Source organism: Panthera uncia, unplaced genomic scaffold (assembly GCF_023721935.1).
Source record: "Panthera uncia isolate 11264 unplaced genomic scaffold, Puncia_PCG_1.0 HiC_scaffold_1422, whole genome shotgun sequence".
Taxonomy (NCBI): domain Eukaryota; kingdom Metazoa; phylum Chordata; class Mammalia; order Carnivora; family Felidae; genus Panthera; species Panthera uncia.
In genome coordinates this window covers 49,403-66,365 of record NW_026058055.1, presented here as the reverse complement: position 1 = coordinate 66,365, position 16,963 = coordinate 49,403, and the positions used below count along the sequence as shown (strand labels likewise).

The window sequence follows — 16,963 nt, the reverse complement described above, 5'->3', positions numbered from 1 at the left end:
CTGACAGCTCAGAGCCTGGAGCCTGCTCTGGATGCTGTGTCTCCCTCTCTCTGCCCCTTTCCCTCTCATGCTCTGTCTCTCTCTGTCTCTCGAAAAATGAATAAACATTAAAAAATTTTTTTTAAATACTACTGACAAGACTAATATTATTTGGATAATATGGAACGGCGAGACTGTGGCTGTAGTTTCAGAATCCATAGTGTACTTTTTTTGGAGTATAGTTGACACACAATGTTACATTAGTTTCAGGTGTTCTCTATGCCAAACTTGGATACTGCTATGTATTTTTAGTTTTTGCCAGTGTGGCAAGTGTGAAATGATAGGTCCTTAATCTTCATTTCTCTTATTTTGAAAAAGAAATTGCATGTTTTTAAAAAATTTATTGGCTTTTTCAATTTTCTATTTGAGTTACCTTTTTTAAAGTTAGGTTGTTTGTGTTTTTCTAACCGTTTTAAGACATTTTTTTAATGTGGTCTGAGCTGTTCACACAGTGATTCCAAATATTTTATTTTTCCTCCCACTGAGTTCCACTCCCCCCATCTTTCTTATGAAAGTCGGGACTTCTGAGCTTTGATTTAGCCATATTCATGAACCCTATAATGATGACTGGAACATACTCATTAGATATTTGAGTTGAATACATTTTATCAGAGGAGGTAATCATGTGAGGTGGTTTTTTTTTTTTTTTTTTAATCTTTTAAGTAATGTATTACATAGGTAAATTATTCTTCAACCAACTTTGCACTCCTAGGATAAACCTTGATTGGTCATGATGGTGGCTTTTTTGGTTTTTAAATCTCTTGTTGGGCTTGTTTTGCTGTTACCTTATTTGGGATTCTCTTAAAAATTGAGAGGTGAGACTGGTTTATAAATTTCCTGTATCTTATTATTCTTGTCAGGTTTGCATATGAAAACCCTGCTAACTTCATAAAATGAACTGAGAAGTGTTTTTATTATTACTGTTATTATTATTTTAGAGAATGCTATGGACCAGTGAGCATTACATGGGACTCTGTCCCATAATCTGTACCCATCTTTAATAACTAAGGGATAGAAGTGAGTGTGGTAGTTTGTACAATTATTTCTAATGACCTAGTCACAAAACTTGTTTCTAGTAACTGAGTTCTGCTGGTTAGAATTCTTTTTTTTTTTTTTTTTTAACATTTATTTATTTTTGAGACAGAGAGAGACAGAGCATGAACGGGGGAGGGTCAGAGAGAGGGAGACACAGAATCTGAAACAGGCTCCGGGCTCTGAGCTGTCAGCACAGAGCCCGACGCGGGGCTCGAACTCACGGACCGCGAGATCATGACCTGAGCCGAAGTCGGCGGCTTAACCGACTGAGCCACCCAGGCGCCCCTGGTTAGAATTCTTAATAGCCAGATGGAAGCACTTCTAGTAAGGATGAAACAATAGTTTCATTGAATTAGAGGTATTACTTCCACCTAACCATTTGGTTTCCTTATTCTGTTGAAATGAACAGGCAATAATAGTTACCATGTTGGCTGGAATGATTGATGCTGGTTATTAGGGGAAATAGAGTTGCTGCTACACAGTGAAGGCAAGAGGTATATCTAAAACCCAGGGGATTCTGGGGCATCTCATGATGCTAGCATGTTCAGTGGTAAAAGTTAATTGAGATCTGTTACACTCATGACTCACAGGCTACCAACAGCTCTGGATAGTTCAGGAGTGAATGTTTGGGTTCTCCTATTTCTCGTGTCATATTCTGTTTTAGGGCTTACACCTGTCTGCTGTTTAACAGATTGGAAATACATGGCATATATAGTATAGTGTTGTCCTTATTTTATTTTTTTTTAGTCTCATTTAAAATAAGTCTGGAAATGGGCTATTCAGGGATCATATGGCAGTACTATGGCATCATGAGGGTCGTAAGCTTGTGGGGTTTTTTTGTTTTTTTTTTCTTCTGCTCTCCATCCTTAGTACATGATTTCCATCTTATATAGTTACCAAAGTCCAAAATGATGGCTGGAGTTTAAGTTGTCATGTATCCATTTCAGGCAGGAAGCTGGAGAAAAGGGGAAGGACAAAAAGGGGCATAGCAGCTGAAATGAAAATGAGTATTTGGATATGCAGCTAGCAGTCCTGACCCCGGATTCTTTCAGCTGGGTAAATGGGATAATTTTAGAAGGCTTTTAGAATTCCCAGAATATCTTTATACTTTGACCCTCTAAAACAAAATGCTTTGTAGTAATGATTAATTATATCTCACAATATTGACTAAATTATCCTTTGTTTTAGTGTTTTCATCGGTAGTTAGGAGGAACAAAGAATGTCTAAAAATTCAAAAGCCTAATTTATCCCAGTTGGGGCACTTGGGTGACTCAGTTACTTAAAGCGTCTGACTCTTGATTTCACTTCAGGTCATGATCTCATGGTTCATGGGCTCGAGCCCCATGTTGGCTTTGGACTGACAGCATGGGGCCTGCTTGGGATTCTTTCTCTCCCACTCTGTCTCTGCTCCTTCCCTGCTTGCGTACTCTCCCTCTCTCTTTTTCAAAATAAATGAACTAAAAAAAAGCCTAATTTATCCAAATTCATTTTCCTGTGAGTTGCAATTTAATGATAGACATTTTTTAAAAGGTAGATTGTCTGCTTTGTGTATATGAAATGATTCTAACAATTATCATATATTCTTTGACCCAGTTTTTGTCCATATCCTTTTAAGATGGACATGACATGATTGCTCTCTGTTCATTTGTTTTTGCTGCTTTCTTGCTAAGTTTTTTAAAAAAGAATTTGTTTTATGAGTTTAATTCTTGCCAATTTTTGTGGACATGAGGTTCTAAAATTTGTTAATATGTTTTCTTTGATGTTAGTGGGACTATTAAACCAAACAGTCTGTTTATCTTTTACTTGCTAGTAGCAATCTTTTAACAAAAACATTTACAAATTAAAGCACACTTTATAAAGATGTAAGGATATCAGAGTGTCATCACTGTTAAGAATAATTTTCCTTTGTACATAATTATCAGTTTGAAGTAGAACTTTAAAAGAAGCAATTTCTCTGTTTCATGATAGTGGTAGCAGCAACTTTTTTTTTTATTTACAGGTATATAAACTCACCTGGACATTAGGGAACTAATCTGAAACACATAAAAATGTTAGTTTTTTTTTTTCTTTACAGATTAACATTTATGGACTAAAGGAAGGGATCTTTATGAAGGACACTGAAAAAGAATAGTCAGAAGATAGTTGATTTAGAGTGTGGTGTTAGCAAAGCAAAGATTTAGAGCAGTTGTTCTACATGTATTTTGAATCACAGACTGCTGAAGGGATATTATAGAATCTTCTCGGAAGTGTGTCTCTTCCCCACTTCCTTCCTTCAGGTGTTGATTCCTAGAAACTGTCTCTTTTGGGATGTTCCTGTCAGCAACATATGCAGATTTTAGTTGCTGTACATCTTCATATCTCTTTACAGTCAGTAGCTACCACAACCACTTTTTTGACTTGTGTTGCAATAAATTAGTTTTCCAGTTTTAGAACTTCCTTAAGTTCAGTCACAAAAAATGTACTCTTGTGTCTGGGCTTGTTTTATTCCTTGTGTGTATCCGTAGTTTGTTCTTTTTTGTTACTATATACTAGTCATTTGTTTAAATATAATACCACTTAGTTTGTTTATCTGTTTACCTGTTGATGGACACTTGGATTGTTTCCAGTTTTTGGCCACTGTGAATAATGTTGCTGAGAACACTTTTGTTGTTCACCTGAGTCTGTTCAGTTATCGCCTACCTTCAGGAAGGCCTGCTTGTGTGGCTGACCCTGGACTAACTCCTGTGAACCCAATGCTTGGATGTACTTTGTATTGTGCCTGTTTTACAAGTCCCCAGTAAAAGCCCTGGACTCTGTAACCTCAGCAGGCTTCTCTGGGCAGAAACACTTTGCATATTTTGCTGCTCTTCATTGAGAGAGGAATAGACTTGCTGGATCACGTGGTAGTTGTAAGTTTAACCTGGTAAGAAACTACTAAACGGTTTTCTGTAGTGTTGGGCCACTGTACCCTGCCTCTAGCAAAGTATGAGAATGTCAGTTGCTTTACATTCTTGGCAGCACTTGGTATTGTCAGTTGAATTTTAGCTGTTCTTTTGGGTATGTGTATCTCATTGTCGGTTTAATTGACATCTTCTTGATGACTAACGATGAGGGCCTTTTAAAGTGTGCTTGTTGGCCATTTTGTATATCTTCCATGGTGAAGTGTCTGTCTTTTGTCCATTTTAAAAAATGGGTTATTTGTATTTTAATCAGTTATAGGAATTAATTTTATAGTTTGTTATGCTAATTGAATACGATGTTAACTTATGTAGCTACAAGATCATTGATCACAGGGGTTCAGGAATACAAGTAATGTTTATGAAATAGCCATAGGCTGTTTGGCTACCTAAAGGCATAAGCCACCAAGTAGTAGACATAAGCAACATGCTGAGAGTGAAGCCAAGCCTTATGGCACCTGTTAATTTATGAAAATTTGGGGGATGTGGCTATCAGCCCACTAAACTCTGTTATGCTAATTTAGGGTTCCTCCTATTCTATATAAGTTATTTGATTAATTGATTATTTATTTATATTTTGAGATAGTGTATGCACCTGAGCATTTGAGTGGGGCAGGGGCAGAGAGAGGGAGAGAGAGAATCCCAAGCAGATTCTTTGAGCTATTAGGGCAGAACTCAAAAAGGGGCTCAATCTCAATAACCATGATATCATGACCTGAGCCGAAATCAAGAGTCCAAACACTTAACGGACTGATCCACCCAGGTGTCCCTATTTGATTATTTTAATCATAATTATTAGAATAGTATTTAGTGTGATTTGTAGTTGTGTCCCTTTTATTTTTACTTTTTTAAAGTTTTTAGAATACTTATTTTGGTTACATTTGGAATATGTGTTATTTCCATTGGCTGTTAGATTTATAATAGAAATATTAATAATAACTACAGCTGATTGTTGACCAACACAGGTTTGAACTGTTAGTTACACTTAATGTGGATATTTTCTGATAAATCCGTACAGTACTATAAATGTATTTTCTCTTCCTTATGATTTTAATACCATTTTCTTTTCTCTAGCTGGTGTTATTGTAAGAATGTGTTGTATAATACATGTAACATATAAACTGTGTGTTAATTGACTGTTTATGTTACCAGTAAGGCTTCCAGTCAAGAGTAGGCTATTAGTTAAGATTTAGGGGAGCCAAAAGTTATATGCAGATTTTCATCTCTGCAGGGAGTGTGCCTCAATCCCCACATTATTCAGGGGTTAACTGTATTCTCAGTCTTGTGATAGAAACACCAGTGTTCATTACCCTTAAAGAGTTACTGCCATTAATAGTTTCTCATAATATTAAAGGACTGCATATATTTCTTTTTTTTAATATGAATTTATTGTTAAATTGGTTTCCATATAATACCCAGTGCTCATCCCAACAGGTGCTCTCCTTAATACCCATCACCCACCCCCCATCAACCCTCAGATTGTTCTCAGTTTTCAAGAGCCTCCTATGGTTTGACTCCCTCCCTCTCTAACTTTTTTTTTTCTCTCCCCTTCCCCCATAGTCTTCTGTTAAGTTTCTCAGGATCCACATAAGAGTGAAAACATATGGTATCTGTCTTTCTCTGTGTGACTTATTTCACTTAGCCTAACACTCTCCAGTTCCATCCACGTTGCTACAAAAGGCCATATTTCATTCTTTCTCATTGCCAAGTAGTATTCCATTGTGTATATAAACCACAATTTCTTTATCCATTCATCAGTTGATGGACATTTAGGCTGTTTTCATAGTTTGGCTATTGTTGAAAGTGCTGCTATAAACATTGGGGTACAAGTGCCCCTGTGCATCAGCACTCCTATATCCCTTGGGTAAATTCCTAGCAGTGCTATGGCTGGGTCATAGGGTAGATGTATTTTTAATTTTTTGAGGAACCTCCACACTGTTTTCCAGAGCGGCAAGACTGCATATATTTCACTAAACATCTGTAGTGCCCAAATTTAGTTTGCTGACAGTTATTTTATGATTGCTCAATAAAAATTACCTTTTACTTTTCTATTGATTATTTAGGGCTGTTTGCTGAGTTTTATAGCTATGCTGCATTCATGGGGCTGTTTCATAAGTGGCCTCCAGATAAATGAGATAGTGCTAGCAAGTATTAAGATCATGTTTAAAAATTCTATAACATATAATCATTCCTTCCAACGGTAAAGTAATTGAGGTTATATTATACATTACTAACAAATCCTTTTTTTTTTTTTTACAAAGGAGTATAATGATTATTATCCTGTGATTGTCTTATATAATTATATTGTCCCTCTTTCCGTGAACTTATGTACATGCAAATAAGTGTAAATTCACAGAAAATTTTAAAAACACGTTTCTTAGGTTTATGAAGCCTCTAAAAGTTGTTTATGTTGTTTTTGTTGTTAAATATACTTTGGCTGTTCAAATTTTAAGTTTTAGATTGAATTAAAAAAATACTTTGGCTACTGGGTCAGAGTATCTTTAGTATTATTTTAAAGCAGATAAATAGTAATTTGTATCTGTTAACTTTGAATCTGATTTTACTGTTTTACCATTCTTAACTTCTCTCAGTTTTGATTTGTATAAGATCAGTTTTATAACACTCCATATTTTAAACTTAGATTGAGGAAATTATTTGTACCAAAAGAACAGTATCAATTATAGCTGTTTCTTTAACTTGAGTGACTGGCAAATGTTTTGTCAACTTTACTTGATTTTAAGTTGGAAGGAATATAAAAGTTAACATTCCCTTAAATGAGGTGGTTCATAGGAAGTTCTTAGCACTGTGGTGAGTACATAGTAAGAGCTCAAATGTTAGCCGTCACACTTGTTATAGGCACAGTTATTATCATTATTATTGCTGAAAATTGACCCATAGTTAATTTGAATTGTGATGGTGCTATTGATTTCTTGGGACAGGGGTCAGAAAAGGCTGATTTGGATATTACATATAAACATAAAGTTACAGGTCTAAAGATCAGATGGGGGAGCAAATTTGGTATGTAAATGTGAATTTGGTTAAGTTAATTTGTATGTTAATATACACACACATAAGAATATATGTATGATAATTATTAAGTTCAAATGTATTCTGTAGAACTCAGTCTATTATTTCTTTCCACAGCCTTATATTCTGTTATATTATTCTGCGTGTTCTTCTGGATCCCTTTTGTCTACTTCTACTATGAAGAAAAGGATGATGATGATACTAGTAAATGCACTGTAAGTATGTTTGTTTTAGAGGTCCCAATTTAGGGGGAAGAGGAAAGATTATTTCCTCAAAGAATGACATGACTGTTTGAATTTATTATAGAGTTGTGTTGTCTAATAGAAATACAATGTGAGCCAGGTGTGAAATTTTAAATTTTCTAATAGTGACATTAAAATAAGTAAAAAGGAGCAGTTGAAATTATTTTTAATGGTATGTTGTATTTGATGTAATAGGTTCCAAGTAGTATTATAATTTTAAATAGAGGCAAAACACATTATTAATGAGATATTAAGTTTCTTTTTTCACACTAAGTCTTTGAAATTTAAAATGTATTTTACATTACAGCACATCTCAGTTTGAACTAGCCATATATCGAGTGCTCAATAGCCACATGTGACTTGTTTAGAGCAGTTCTAGAACAGGGATTGGCAGACTTTTTCCCTAAAAGGCCACGGAGTAAACATTTTAGGCTTTGTGGGCCATATAGTCCCTGTCTCAACTACTCACTTTTGCTCTTGTACTGTAGAAGTAGCCAGAGACAATACTTAATGAGCAATAATGTGATCCAGTAAAATAGGAAGTAGGCTACATGGGGCCCACAGGACAGTCTGCTGACCCTTGTTCTAGAACGTAAAGAACACTTGCAGACAATTTTTACTAATCCAGGATAACACTCATATAAAAACCTGATAAATATAACATACATGCATGTTCCAAATTTCAGACCATTGTCACTTAATATTAGTATAAAAATCTTAACTGAAATACTACCAAATTTAATTCAGAGGTATCTTAAAAATACATTAATATAGTATAACTGAGTTGGGCCCATCTCTAGATTACATGGGTAATTTGGAATCAGCACACCTATTAATATATAGTAATTTAATAGGTCAAAGAAATTGTATGTTGAAAGGTATTTGCTAAAATTGAATAGTTTTTTTCTGATTTAAGGAAAAAAAGCAGCATAAAAGGAATGTCTTTTGTCTTTTTATTGAGTTACAGGAATTTGTTTTATACCTTGGTTATATTTTGTATTTAAGCACAAAAAAATATATGCAGTTTTCACTCAAAAGCCAGAATTATGCTTAATCAGGTTTATTAAAACCTTAAAGTATTTGCATTAAGATCAGGAGCAAGTACATAACAATATTTTAACTGATTACCTGAGTGGTAAAAAGTACAATTTGTTAGAGAAAAAATAAGATGTTTAAATATTTATAAAGAAAGTCAGAATTAATTATTTGCAGATACCTATGTAACTCTATTTGAAAACCCAACATATGTAAGGTAGAGTGGCTGGTTAGGAAATTAATGTTAAAAACTGAATGAGATATATGCTTTCTCTTTTCACTTGTTCTAAAGTTCATCTTCCCCAACTCTTTGGTTGATCTTAAGATCCTCCTTAACCTTTAGTTTTTTTCCTAAAGACTGTCTTAAGTCCTTTGTGAAGAATTCGTTTATATGAAGCATGAATTTAAATTTTAAAAAGTGACTTTTAGAGACTTCATTAGGCTGAGAGACAAATTTTTTTTTTTTTTTTTTTACCAATTTAACCTTTTCTTTGAGGTTAACTTGTCTTTTCGTATTTAGAATATCCAGCTTTGTATTTTTCTTTGTCTTTGAACAAAGATAATGATAGATGTCTTATAAACTTACATATATGTTTTATATATTTGTTTTATATAAATACATATTTTATATATAAAGTATATACACATATATGCATATTAAATATTTATTGCAATTACTATTATAACCCATTTCAATGAATTGGGGGAGAGGTATTATAGATTCTGATTGCTTCCTGTTTGGGGGAATATTTTATTAAATATTCTGATAATTTTACTAATGATGCTCACTGAAGAATTGATTATGTTTTTGAGTACTGATTTTCATAAGGTCTAATCATTGAAAAGATTTTAAAATCTAGTATGGTTTGCAGAGATACTTATGATGTGGCATATATGTTGTTTTTTATTAAATTTTAAGATTCTTTTTTTCAACAAGGAAATTTTATGCAATTGAATATAAATGTACATTTGATATGAAAGTACTGTTACACTGTAGCAAGAATATTTTATATTTTAAAGGTCTTACTAAATGGTATACTTTTTCTCCTTGGCATCTAGCAAATTAAAACAGCATTCAAGTATACTTTGGGATTTGCTGTAATTTGTGCACTTCTTCTTTTAGTTGGGTAAGTCTTGATTTTTTTCCCCCTGAAAATGGAAATAGTATATAATGGAAATAATAAAGACTCATTCAGAAAAATGTAGAAAGAAAATATAAGAAAAAGAATAAACCACAAGCAATAACCACAATTATCCATTTTTGTCTGTGTTGTTCTGCCTAGACATTTTTTTATGTGGTCAGATACATGCAGAGTGCCCTTCCCCCCATACATATGCCCTCCATGTTATAGTTTTACAGAAATGTGATTTCATTTTATGTAATTCTTGATAACCTACTTGCTGACATATTTTAGGTATGTCTTTAGGATAGTAGTGTAGATTCATTATTTTTGACAGTATTGCATTCTCTTTTTAGGATACAGTTTATTTAGGGGCCCCTGGGTGGCTCATTTGGTTAAGCATCCAGTCTTGATTTTGGCTTGGGTCATGATCTCATGGTTTGTGAGCTTGAGCCTCGTGTTGGGCTCTGTGCTGACAGTACAGAGCCTGCTTGGGATTCTCTCTCTCTCTCTCTCTCTCTCTCTCTCTCTCCCTCCCTCTCTGCCACTTCCCTGCTCACACTCTCCCTCTGTCTCTCAAAATAAATAAATGAACATTTAAAAAAAAAAAGATGAAAGTTAAAGGATACAATTTCTTTAATCTTCTAGTGACGACTACTTGGACATTTATGATGTTTGCAGTTTTTCCATTTTTATAAACAGTTCTTTGATGAAAACCCATCTGTGTATCTTTTCGAATCCAATGCATCAGTCTAAATCTTTGAATTAATGTTTGTCAGTGAGTTTCTTTCTTAAATCTTCTTCCTTAACGTTTTAATATCAATAAAGTTTTACAATTTTTTTTATACATTTAAAATTTTCTCTTTGGAAAACATTTATCCTTGTTAATGGAAGACATTTCTCCTTATTAAAATAGGTTTTGATTCTTTTTTTTTTTTTAATATTAGGAAATGTGTGAGGTGCTAATAAGCTTTTCAAAGTTCCCTTTTGTAATTTGATCTCAGAAACTTCAATAAATAAAAAGTAGCATTTATCAAATGCAATTTGTAGTGGGAATAAAATTGGTCAATAATCTTTTGTTGTTCTGAGTTCTTAGAACACAGATGCTTTATAATCAAGGCATATTTCCAGTACTCTTTGTCTGCCTTGATGTGTCATGAAAAAAGAGTACTTATTGAAAGAACATTTTTTTAGTAGTTTTTCTATTTATTTTAGGTATTGAATATATTTTTTTAGTGTCTGTTGGCCTTTTAAAAAAGCCAGTTATGTTAATGTGAAAGTTAATGTGAAAGTCTCTTCTCTAGAAACATAAATTATCCAGAACAGAGATCAGCAAACTTGAAAAAAAATTTTTTTTTAATGTTTATTTATTTTTGAGAGACAGAGCATGAGCGGGAGAGGGGCAGAGAGAGAGAGGAAGACACAAAATGCAGAGCAGGCTCCAGGCTCTGAGCTGTCAGCACAGAGCCTGATGCAGGGCTCAGACCCATGAACCATGAGTTCATGATGGGCTGACGTTGGATGCTTAACAGACTGAGCCACCCAGATGCCCCAAACTTTTGTTTTTTAAATGTTTATTTATTTTTGAGAGAGAGAAAGAGACAGCGCAAGCTGGAGACGTGCAGAGAAAGAGGGAAACACAGAACCTGAAGAAGTCTCCAGGCTTTGAGCTGTTAGCACAGAGCCTGACATGGGGCTCGAACTCGTGAGCCATGAAATCATAACCTGAACCAAAGTTGGACGCTTAACCAACTGAGCCACCCTAGTGCCCCAGCACACTTTCTTAAAGCGTAGTTTTTTAAGTTAGAGGTCGATACGGTTTTTGTGGCAACTGCTCAACTTTACTGTAGCTCTATAGTAGTTGTAGACAATATGCAAACAGAATGACGTGGCTCAGTTCTAATAACACTTTATTGACAAACACCGGCAGTCAGAAGTTTGCCAGCTCCTGATTTAGAACATAACTGAGAACCATCAGTAAAACCACAAATCTTTATAACAGCCAGAGTATCTGTCCCAGATAAAAGGTATCCGAAGTGTGTGTGTGTGTGTGTGTGTGTGTGTGTGTGTGTGTGTGTTTAAGAGAGAGAGAGACCTTGAATGGGGGATAAGTGTAGGGAGAGAGAGAGAGGGAAAGAGAGAGAGAGAGAGAGAGAGAGAGAGAAAATTTTTTATATTTTTTTTTTTTTTTTTGAGAGAGAGAAAATCTTAAGCAGGCTCCACGCTCAGCGAGGAGTCCAACACAGGGCTCAATCCCATGACCCTGGGATCATGACCTGAACTGAAATCAAGAGTCGGACACTGAACTGACTGAGCTATCGAGGCTCCCCCGGAAGTGTATTTTTAAATTTACTCATTGTTTTCATGGCAGATTACCTTCAATCCTCATTTAGAGTAACATTTTGCACGATTCTGATAGTTTTAACAGATCTCTAGATGACATTTATTTATTTATTTATAATTTTTTTTTTTTTTACTGTTTTATTTACTTTTAAGACAGAGACAGAGCATGAATGGGGATGGGGCAGAGAGAGATGAAGACACAGAATTTGAAGCAGTCTCTAGGCTCTGAGCTGTGAGCACAGAGCCCAACACAGGGCTCGAACTCAGGAACTGTGAGATCATGACCTAAGCTGAAGTTGGATGCTTAACCAACTGAGCCACCCAGGCGCCCCAACATTTATTTATTTAGAAGCAGTATACTAAAAGTTAAGCAAATGTTTCTTGCAAATATACCAATAACAAGAAGCGACAGTTTGGCCAGCCATTTTGAAGACTGTAACATTCACTTTTTTCCCACATATTATTGTGTACTAGTTATGTTGCAGATACCGTGCAAGGTGCTGGTGAAACAGCACTTAACAGAAAAGACAACTCCTTTTCTTCATGGCATACATTCAAGAGAGGCTTAGAGGGGCAGAGAAAGAAAATATACAAAAATAGGTTGTGTTGAGGTTGTGAAATGTTAGGGAAGGCACTGATGAGAAGTTAATATTTGAGAAGACATTTGAAGCAAGTGAGAGAGCCATGAATATTTGTGGGGGGAAGAGCATTCCAGCATATGAAAAGCCCTGTGGCAGCCCTGAGCCCTGGCATGTTTGAGACAAAGTGAGGAAACTAGTGTGGCTGGAATGGAGTGAATGAAGGCTGCAGTAGCTGAAGATAGGGTCAGAGGTAACTAGATCTGCCAAATTTAGTAAGATATCATAGGCTTTTGTTAGGACTTTGACATTTCTTGTGGGAGAGATGAGAAGCTATTAGAGAGGTTTTGTTATTGAGGAACATAATCTGACATTTTAAAAGGATCCCTGGATGATGTTTTGAGATTTGACATTATGGAGCTAAGGGTAGAAATATGAGATCTGTGAGGAAGCATGATGGCAAGGCATGATGGTAGCCGTTGGAGAAAGAGCCAGCAGGATATTCTGATAGGATAGATAGGTGGGGTGTGAGAGAAAGAGAGATTGAGGATGTACCTACTTTTAGCCAAACTGCAAAGTCTTAGGAACATTTCTTTCACTTTTAACACCAACTGCAACTTTGGGAAGTTCCTAAAACCATTCTTAGGTTTCATAATTCTCTAGAAAGATTTAAATAAATCACTGATAGCTGTTATGTTTATTGTTACCGTTTATTATAAGAAGTGAATACAGGTTAAAATCAACCAAAAGAAGAGATGCATAAGATAGAGTCTGGGAGGATTCCAGATATGAAGCTTCCATTGTCCTCAAGATATGTAACTCTTCTGGCATTGATGTATGACTGTATACGTGGAGTATTGCCAACCAGGGAAACTCACATGAGCCTTAACATTCAGAGTTTTTATTGAGACTCTATTATGTAGACAAGTCTGATTGATTGATTGCCCACATAGTTATCTCAGCCTCTAGGTCAGTGGATGCCATATGACTCAGAGTCCACCACCGTAAATCCTATGGTTGGTCTTTCTGGCCCACGACTTAAGATTGGGTGTTGCCAGCTCCTGCCCTAAATAAAGATACTCCTATGAGGCATGACAGTTGGGTACCTGGTGGAGCCATGGGCAAAATTCACACCTCTTTTTGGGCAAGGCCAAATTCTTTGCTACACAGAAAGAAGGGTGAAGTTGTCATCAACTGAGATAGGCACTTCTGAAGGAGGAGCAGGTTTGATGGGAGAGTATCAGAAGCTCAGTTTAGTTCATGGTACATTTTATAGGCATTCAGGAAGAGATGATGAGTAAGCCACTAGATTAAGCATTAGAAAAGTCAGAGTTTAGTCTCTGCTCTTCCAATATCAGTATCTAGCTCCAATGAGAAAATGAGTTTTTTTTTTTCCTTTGTAAAATATGAAAGATAAGCTGAAGAATTGCTAAGTGTTACTCCCTGTGGAAGTAACAGGGAGTAGTAATCAAAGGTGGAAGGCTTTGATTAAGGTGGAAGGATATTTCCTCCGTTGTTACAAGAACGATAAAAATGAAGAGGTGCAGGTAGGTTCTTAGGTTTTGTGTGCAAATAAAAGTATTCCTCTTTGATTGGCCTCTATTTTCTCATTGATATTTGAGATCTTTAGCTGAGAGCACTGATAGAGAAGGACATATGTGGACTCCTGTATTTCACAAGCCTGAAATTTGTGAATAAAAGACTAGTAATTGTTTTGGTTACCCAAGGTAGTGTTCTTCTCATTACCATATTTGAATGAGGTATATACATTTAGGTTAAGTGATTGACTAAATTTCCTGAAATTTTCTTGATGGTGACCTACTCCTCATTTTTGTTAAGTGATTTTTTTTTTTCTTTTAAAACAGTAGATAATTTTATGGCAAAAACATTGTTGAGGTTTAATTCATGCAGCTAACATTTTTGGAGCACTTTGTTGGGTAGTGTGCAAAGTCTTGGGGATAAAGATGAAGGGTCATTGTCTATTTCCTCAAGGTTCACAGTGGGGAGAGAGACAAATATATAACTTGAGTTATAACATTTAAGTGCTGTAATAAGAGATAGGTACCAGGTTTTGATGATGGAGTAGCAAGTTCCTATTCTTTTTTTTTTTTTTCTAACATTTTATTTATTTTTGAGAGAGAGACACAGAGAGAGAGAGAGACAGAGTATGAGCAGGGAAGAGGCAGAGAGGGGGGGAGACACAGAATCCAAAGCAGGCTCCAGGCTCTGAGCTGTCAGCACAGAGCCAGATGTGGGGCTTTAACTCACCAACCGTGAGATCATGACCTGAGCTGAAGTCAGACGCTTAACCGACTGAGCCACCCAGGTGCCCCAGCAAGTTCCTATTCATATAATAGGAATTCTGCATTGAAGAATCAGGAAAGACCTACTAGGGAATAATATTTGAATTGAAGTTTGAGGAGTGGAAATTGATCAGCTGACTAAAAAAAGTTGAATAGCATGTATAGTATATTAGTCTTTTCAGAGTGCTGTAAATAATAGACATTTATTTTCTCATAGTTCTAGAGACTAGAAATCCGTGATCAGGATGTTTGCAGATCATGTCCTACAGGATCTTTTCTCTGTGCTGTCACTCAGGGAGAGAGTGCTCTCTGGTGTTTCTTCCTCTTCCTAAAGGACTCAATCCCATGGGGCTAGGATCCCACCATTATAATTACCTTCCTAAAGGCCCTGTATCCGAAACCCTTCACATTTGGGGTTAGAGCTCCAACATAGGAATTTTGTGAGGACAAATTCAGACCATAACATTCTATTCTCTGGCCCCCCAAAATTCAGGTCCTTCATACATGTGAAATACATTCATCCCATCCCAGCAGCCCCTAAAGTGTTAACTCAGCATCAATTGTAGGTCTAAAGTCTCATCTAAATATCCTCTAAATCCAGTATAGGTGAGACACCTGAAGTATGATTTATCCGTCTGAGTCAAAGGAGTCAAAATTCTTCATTAACAGTGAACTTGTGAAAACAGACAAATTTTGTGCCTCAAAGGTAGAATGGTAGGACAGGCATAGGATGGACGTTTCTATTCTGAAAGGGATAAATTGGAAGGAATGAAAGGGTTATGCATCCCATGCAAATCCAAAACCTAACAAGGCAAATTATTCGATCTTAAGGCTCAAGAATAACCATCCTTGGTTGAATGCTCCACTGTCCAGGCCCATTGAGGGGTAGGTAGTAGAATCACTACTATGGCGCTAGGTATTGGGCCTCTCCTCTTAGTTCTGGGCATAGGTCCTGCTCCCTTGACTCCTTGCAGCAGTTGCCCTGTGGCCACAATTGAGGAAATAGAAGAGGAAGCAACCTTTCCCCTGGGCCTATAGTGGGAGTGGCAGCCCTCATTATAACCGAATTGCTTTTGGGTACTTTTTCTTGAAGGATAAAGCACGTTCTCAGCTAAATAATTCTGTTATCCTGTCCTGTGAATCCCCCAAATCTCATAACCTTCCTTATTTTGTCCCATCTGTGTTCCCTTTATGTCAAATTATCAGTGTTTCTGTTAGTATCATCCCATCATTGTTCCTGGCTTTTGGTGAGAAGGCTGATTAAATCCGTGGTTTCCACCCTTATTAATCTCCTTATCAGCCTGTTCAGCCACCATCTTAGAACAGGCTTCGTTATTTTTTACAATACTTTTGGGACAGTTCCTTTTTGCTTAACAGTTCCTTTACCTTACCTCTCTCCTCTCACAGTTTTCTGTAAACTGTAAGGAGAAACCAGCCTACTCCTTCAACACTTTGCTTAGAATCCTCCTCAGCTAAGTACACAATTTCATCTCTTAAAAGTTCTGCTTTTCATAGAACCACAAAACAATTCAGCCCAAACAATTTCAAGCCCAAAAGTCCTTGTCACTGTATAACATGTTATCTTCTTTCTTTTAGTTTCCAATAATATGCTCTTCATTTCTAGCTAAGATTTTACCAGGATGATCTTTAGCAGCCATATTTCTACCACCATTGTATTCATGAGATGATCTATATCTTTTCTAAGACAATGGTTTTCTCCATAATTCTTTTTTCAGTTGTTCCTAGAATTGTGTTTAGCATCCATATTTTTTATCAGTAGTCTCTGTTAAAATTCAAAATTCCACTGGGTAAATTTGAAGATCTAGTTGGCTTTATTCAGCAATTCATGAATTGGACAGCATCCATCTAGCAAATAGATAGGAGCTCTAAGGAGTTAATGCAAAATGGAAGGCTTCTAGAGGGAGAAGTTGGTGAGATAAGGAAATTCAAAGAGTGAATTGTTTCAGGGAAGGTCACCTTCCCTGAGGGGAAGGCAGGGGATTTTATCAGGCAGATTACCTTACTAGTACTGACTAGGAAGTTTCAGATTGATTAGTTTAAAATTCCACTTCTAGGGGCCCCTGGGTGGCTCAGTCAGTTGGGGGTCTGACTTCGGCTGGGGTCATGATATCTGGGCTCCTGGGTTTGAGTCCCGTGTTGGGCCCTGTGCTGACAGCTTGGAGTCTGGGGCCTGCTTCTGTGTCTCCGTCTCTCTGCCCCTCTCCTGCTCAAGCCCTCTCTCTCTCTCTCTCTCTCTCTCTCTCTCAAAAATAAAATAAGAAAATTAAAAAAAATTTTTTTTTA

At 36.2% G+C, this 16,963-nt stretch overlaps 1 protein-coding gene across 1 annotated transcript in view; it reads left to right on the top strand.

Moving 5' to 3' along the window:
• Positions 1–16,963, top strand: part of LOC125917037 (lysosomal cobalamin transport escort protein LMBD1) — a gene marked incomplete at its 5' end in the record, with an annotated part of 73,319 nt that overhangs the window by 8,705 nt on the left and 47,651 nt on the right. Inside the window, 2 exons of the mRNA XM_049623285.1 lie at positions 7,155–7,252; positions 9,374–9,441. Coding sequence (XP_049479242.1) covers positions 7,155–7,252; positions 9,374–9,441 — 166 coding nt within the window. The remainder of the gene's footprint in view (positions 1–7,154; positions 7,253–9,373; positions 9,442–16,963) is intronic.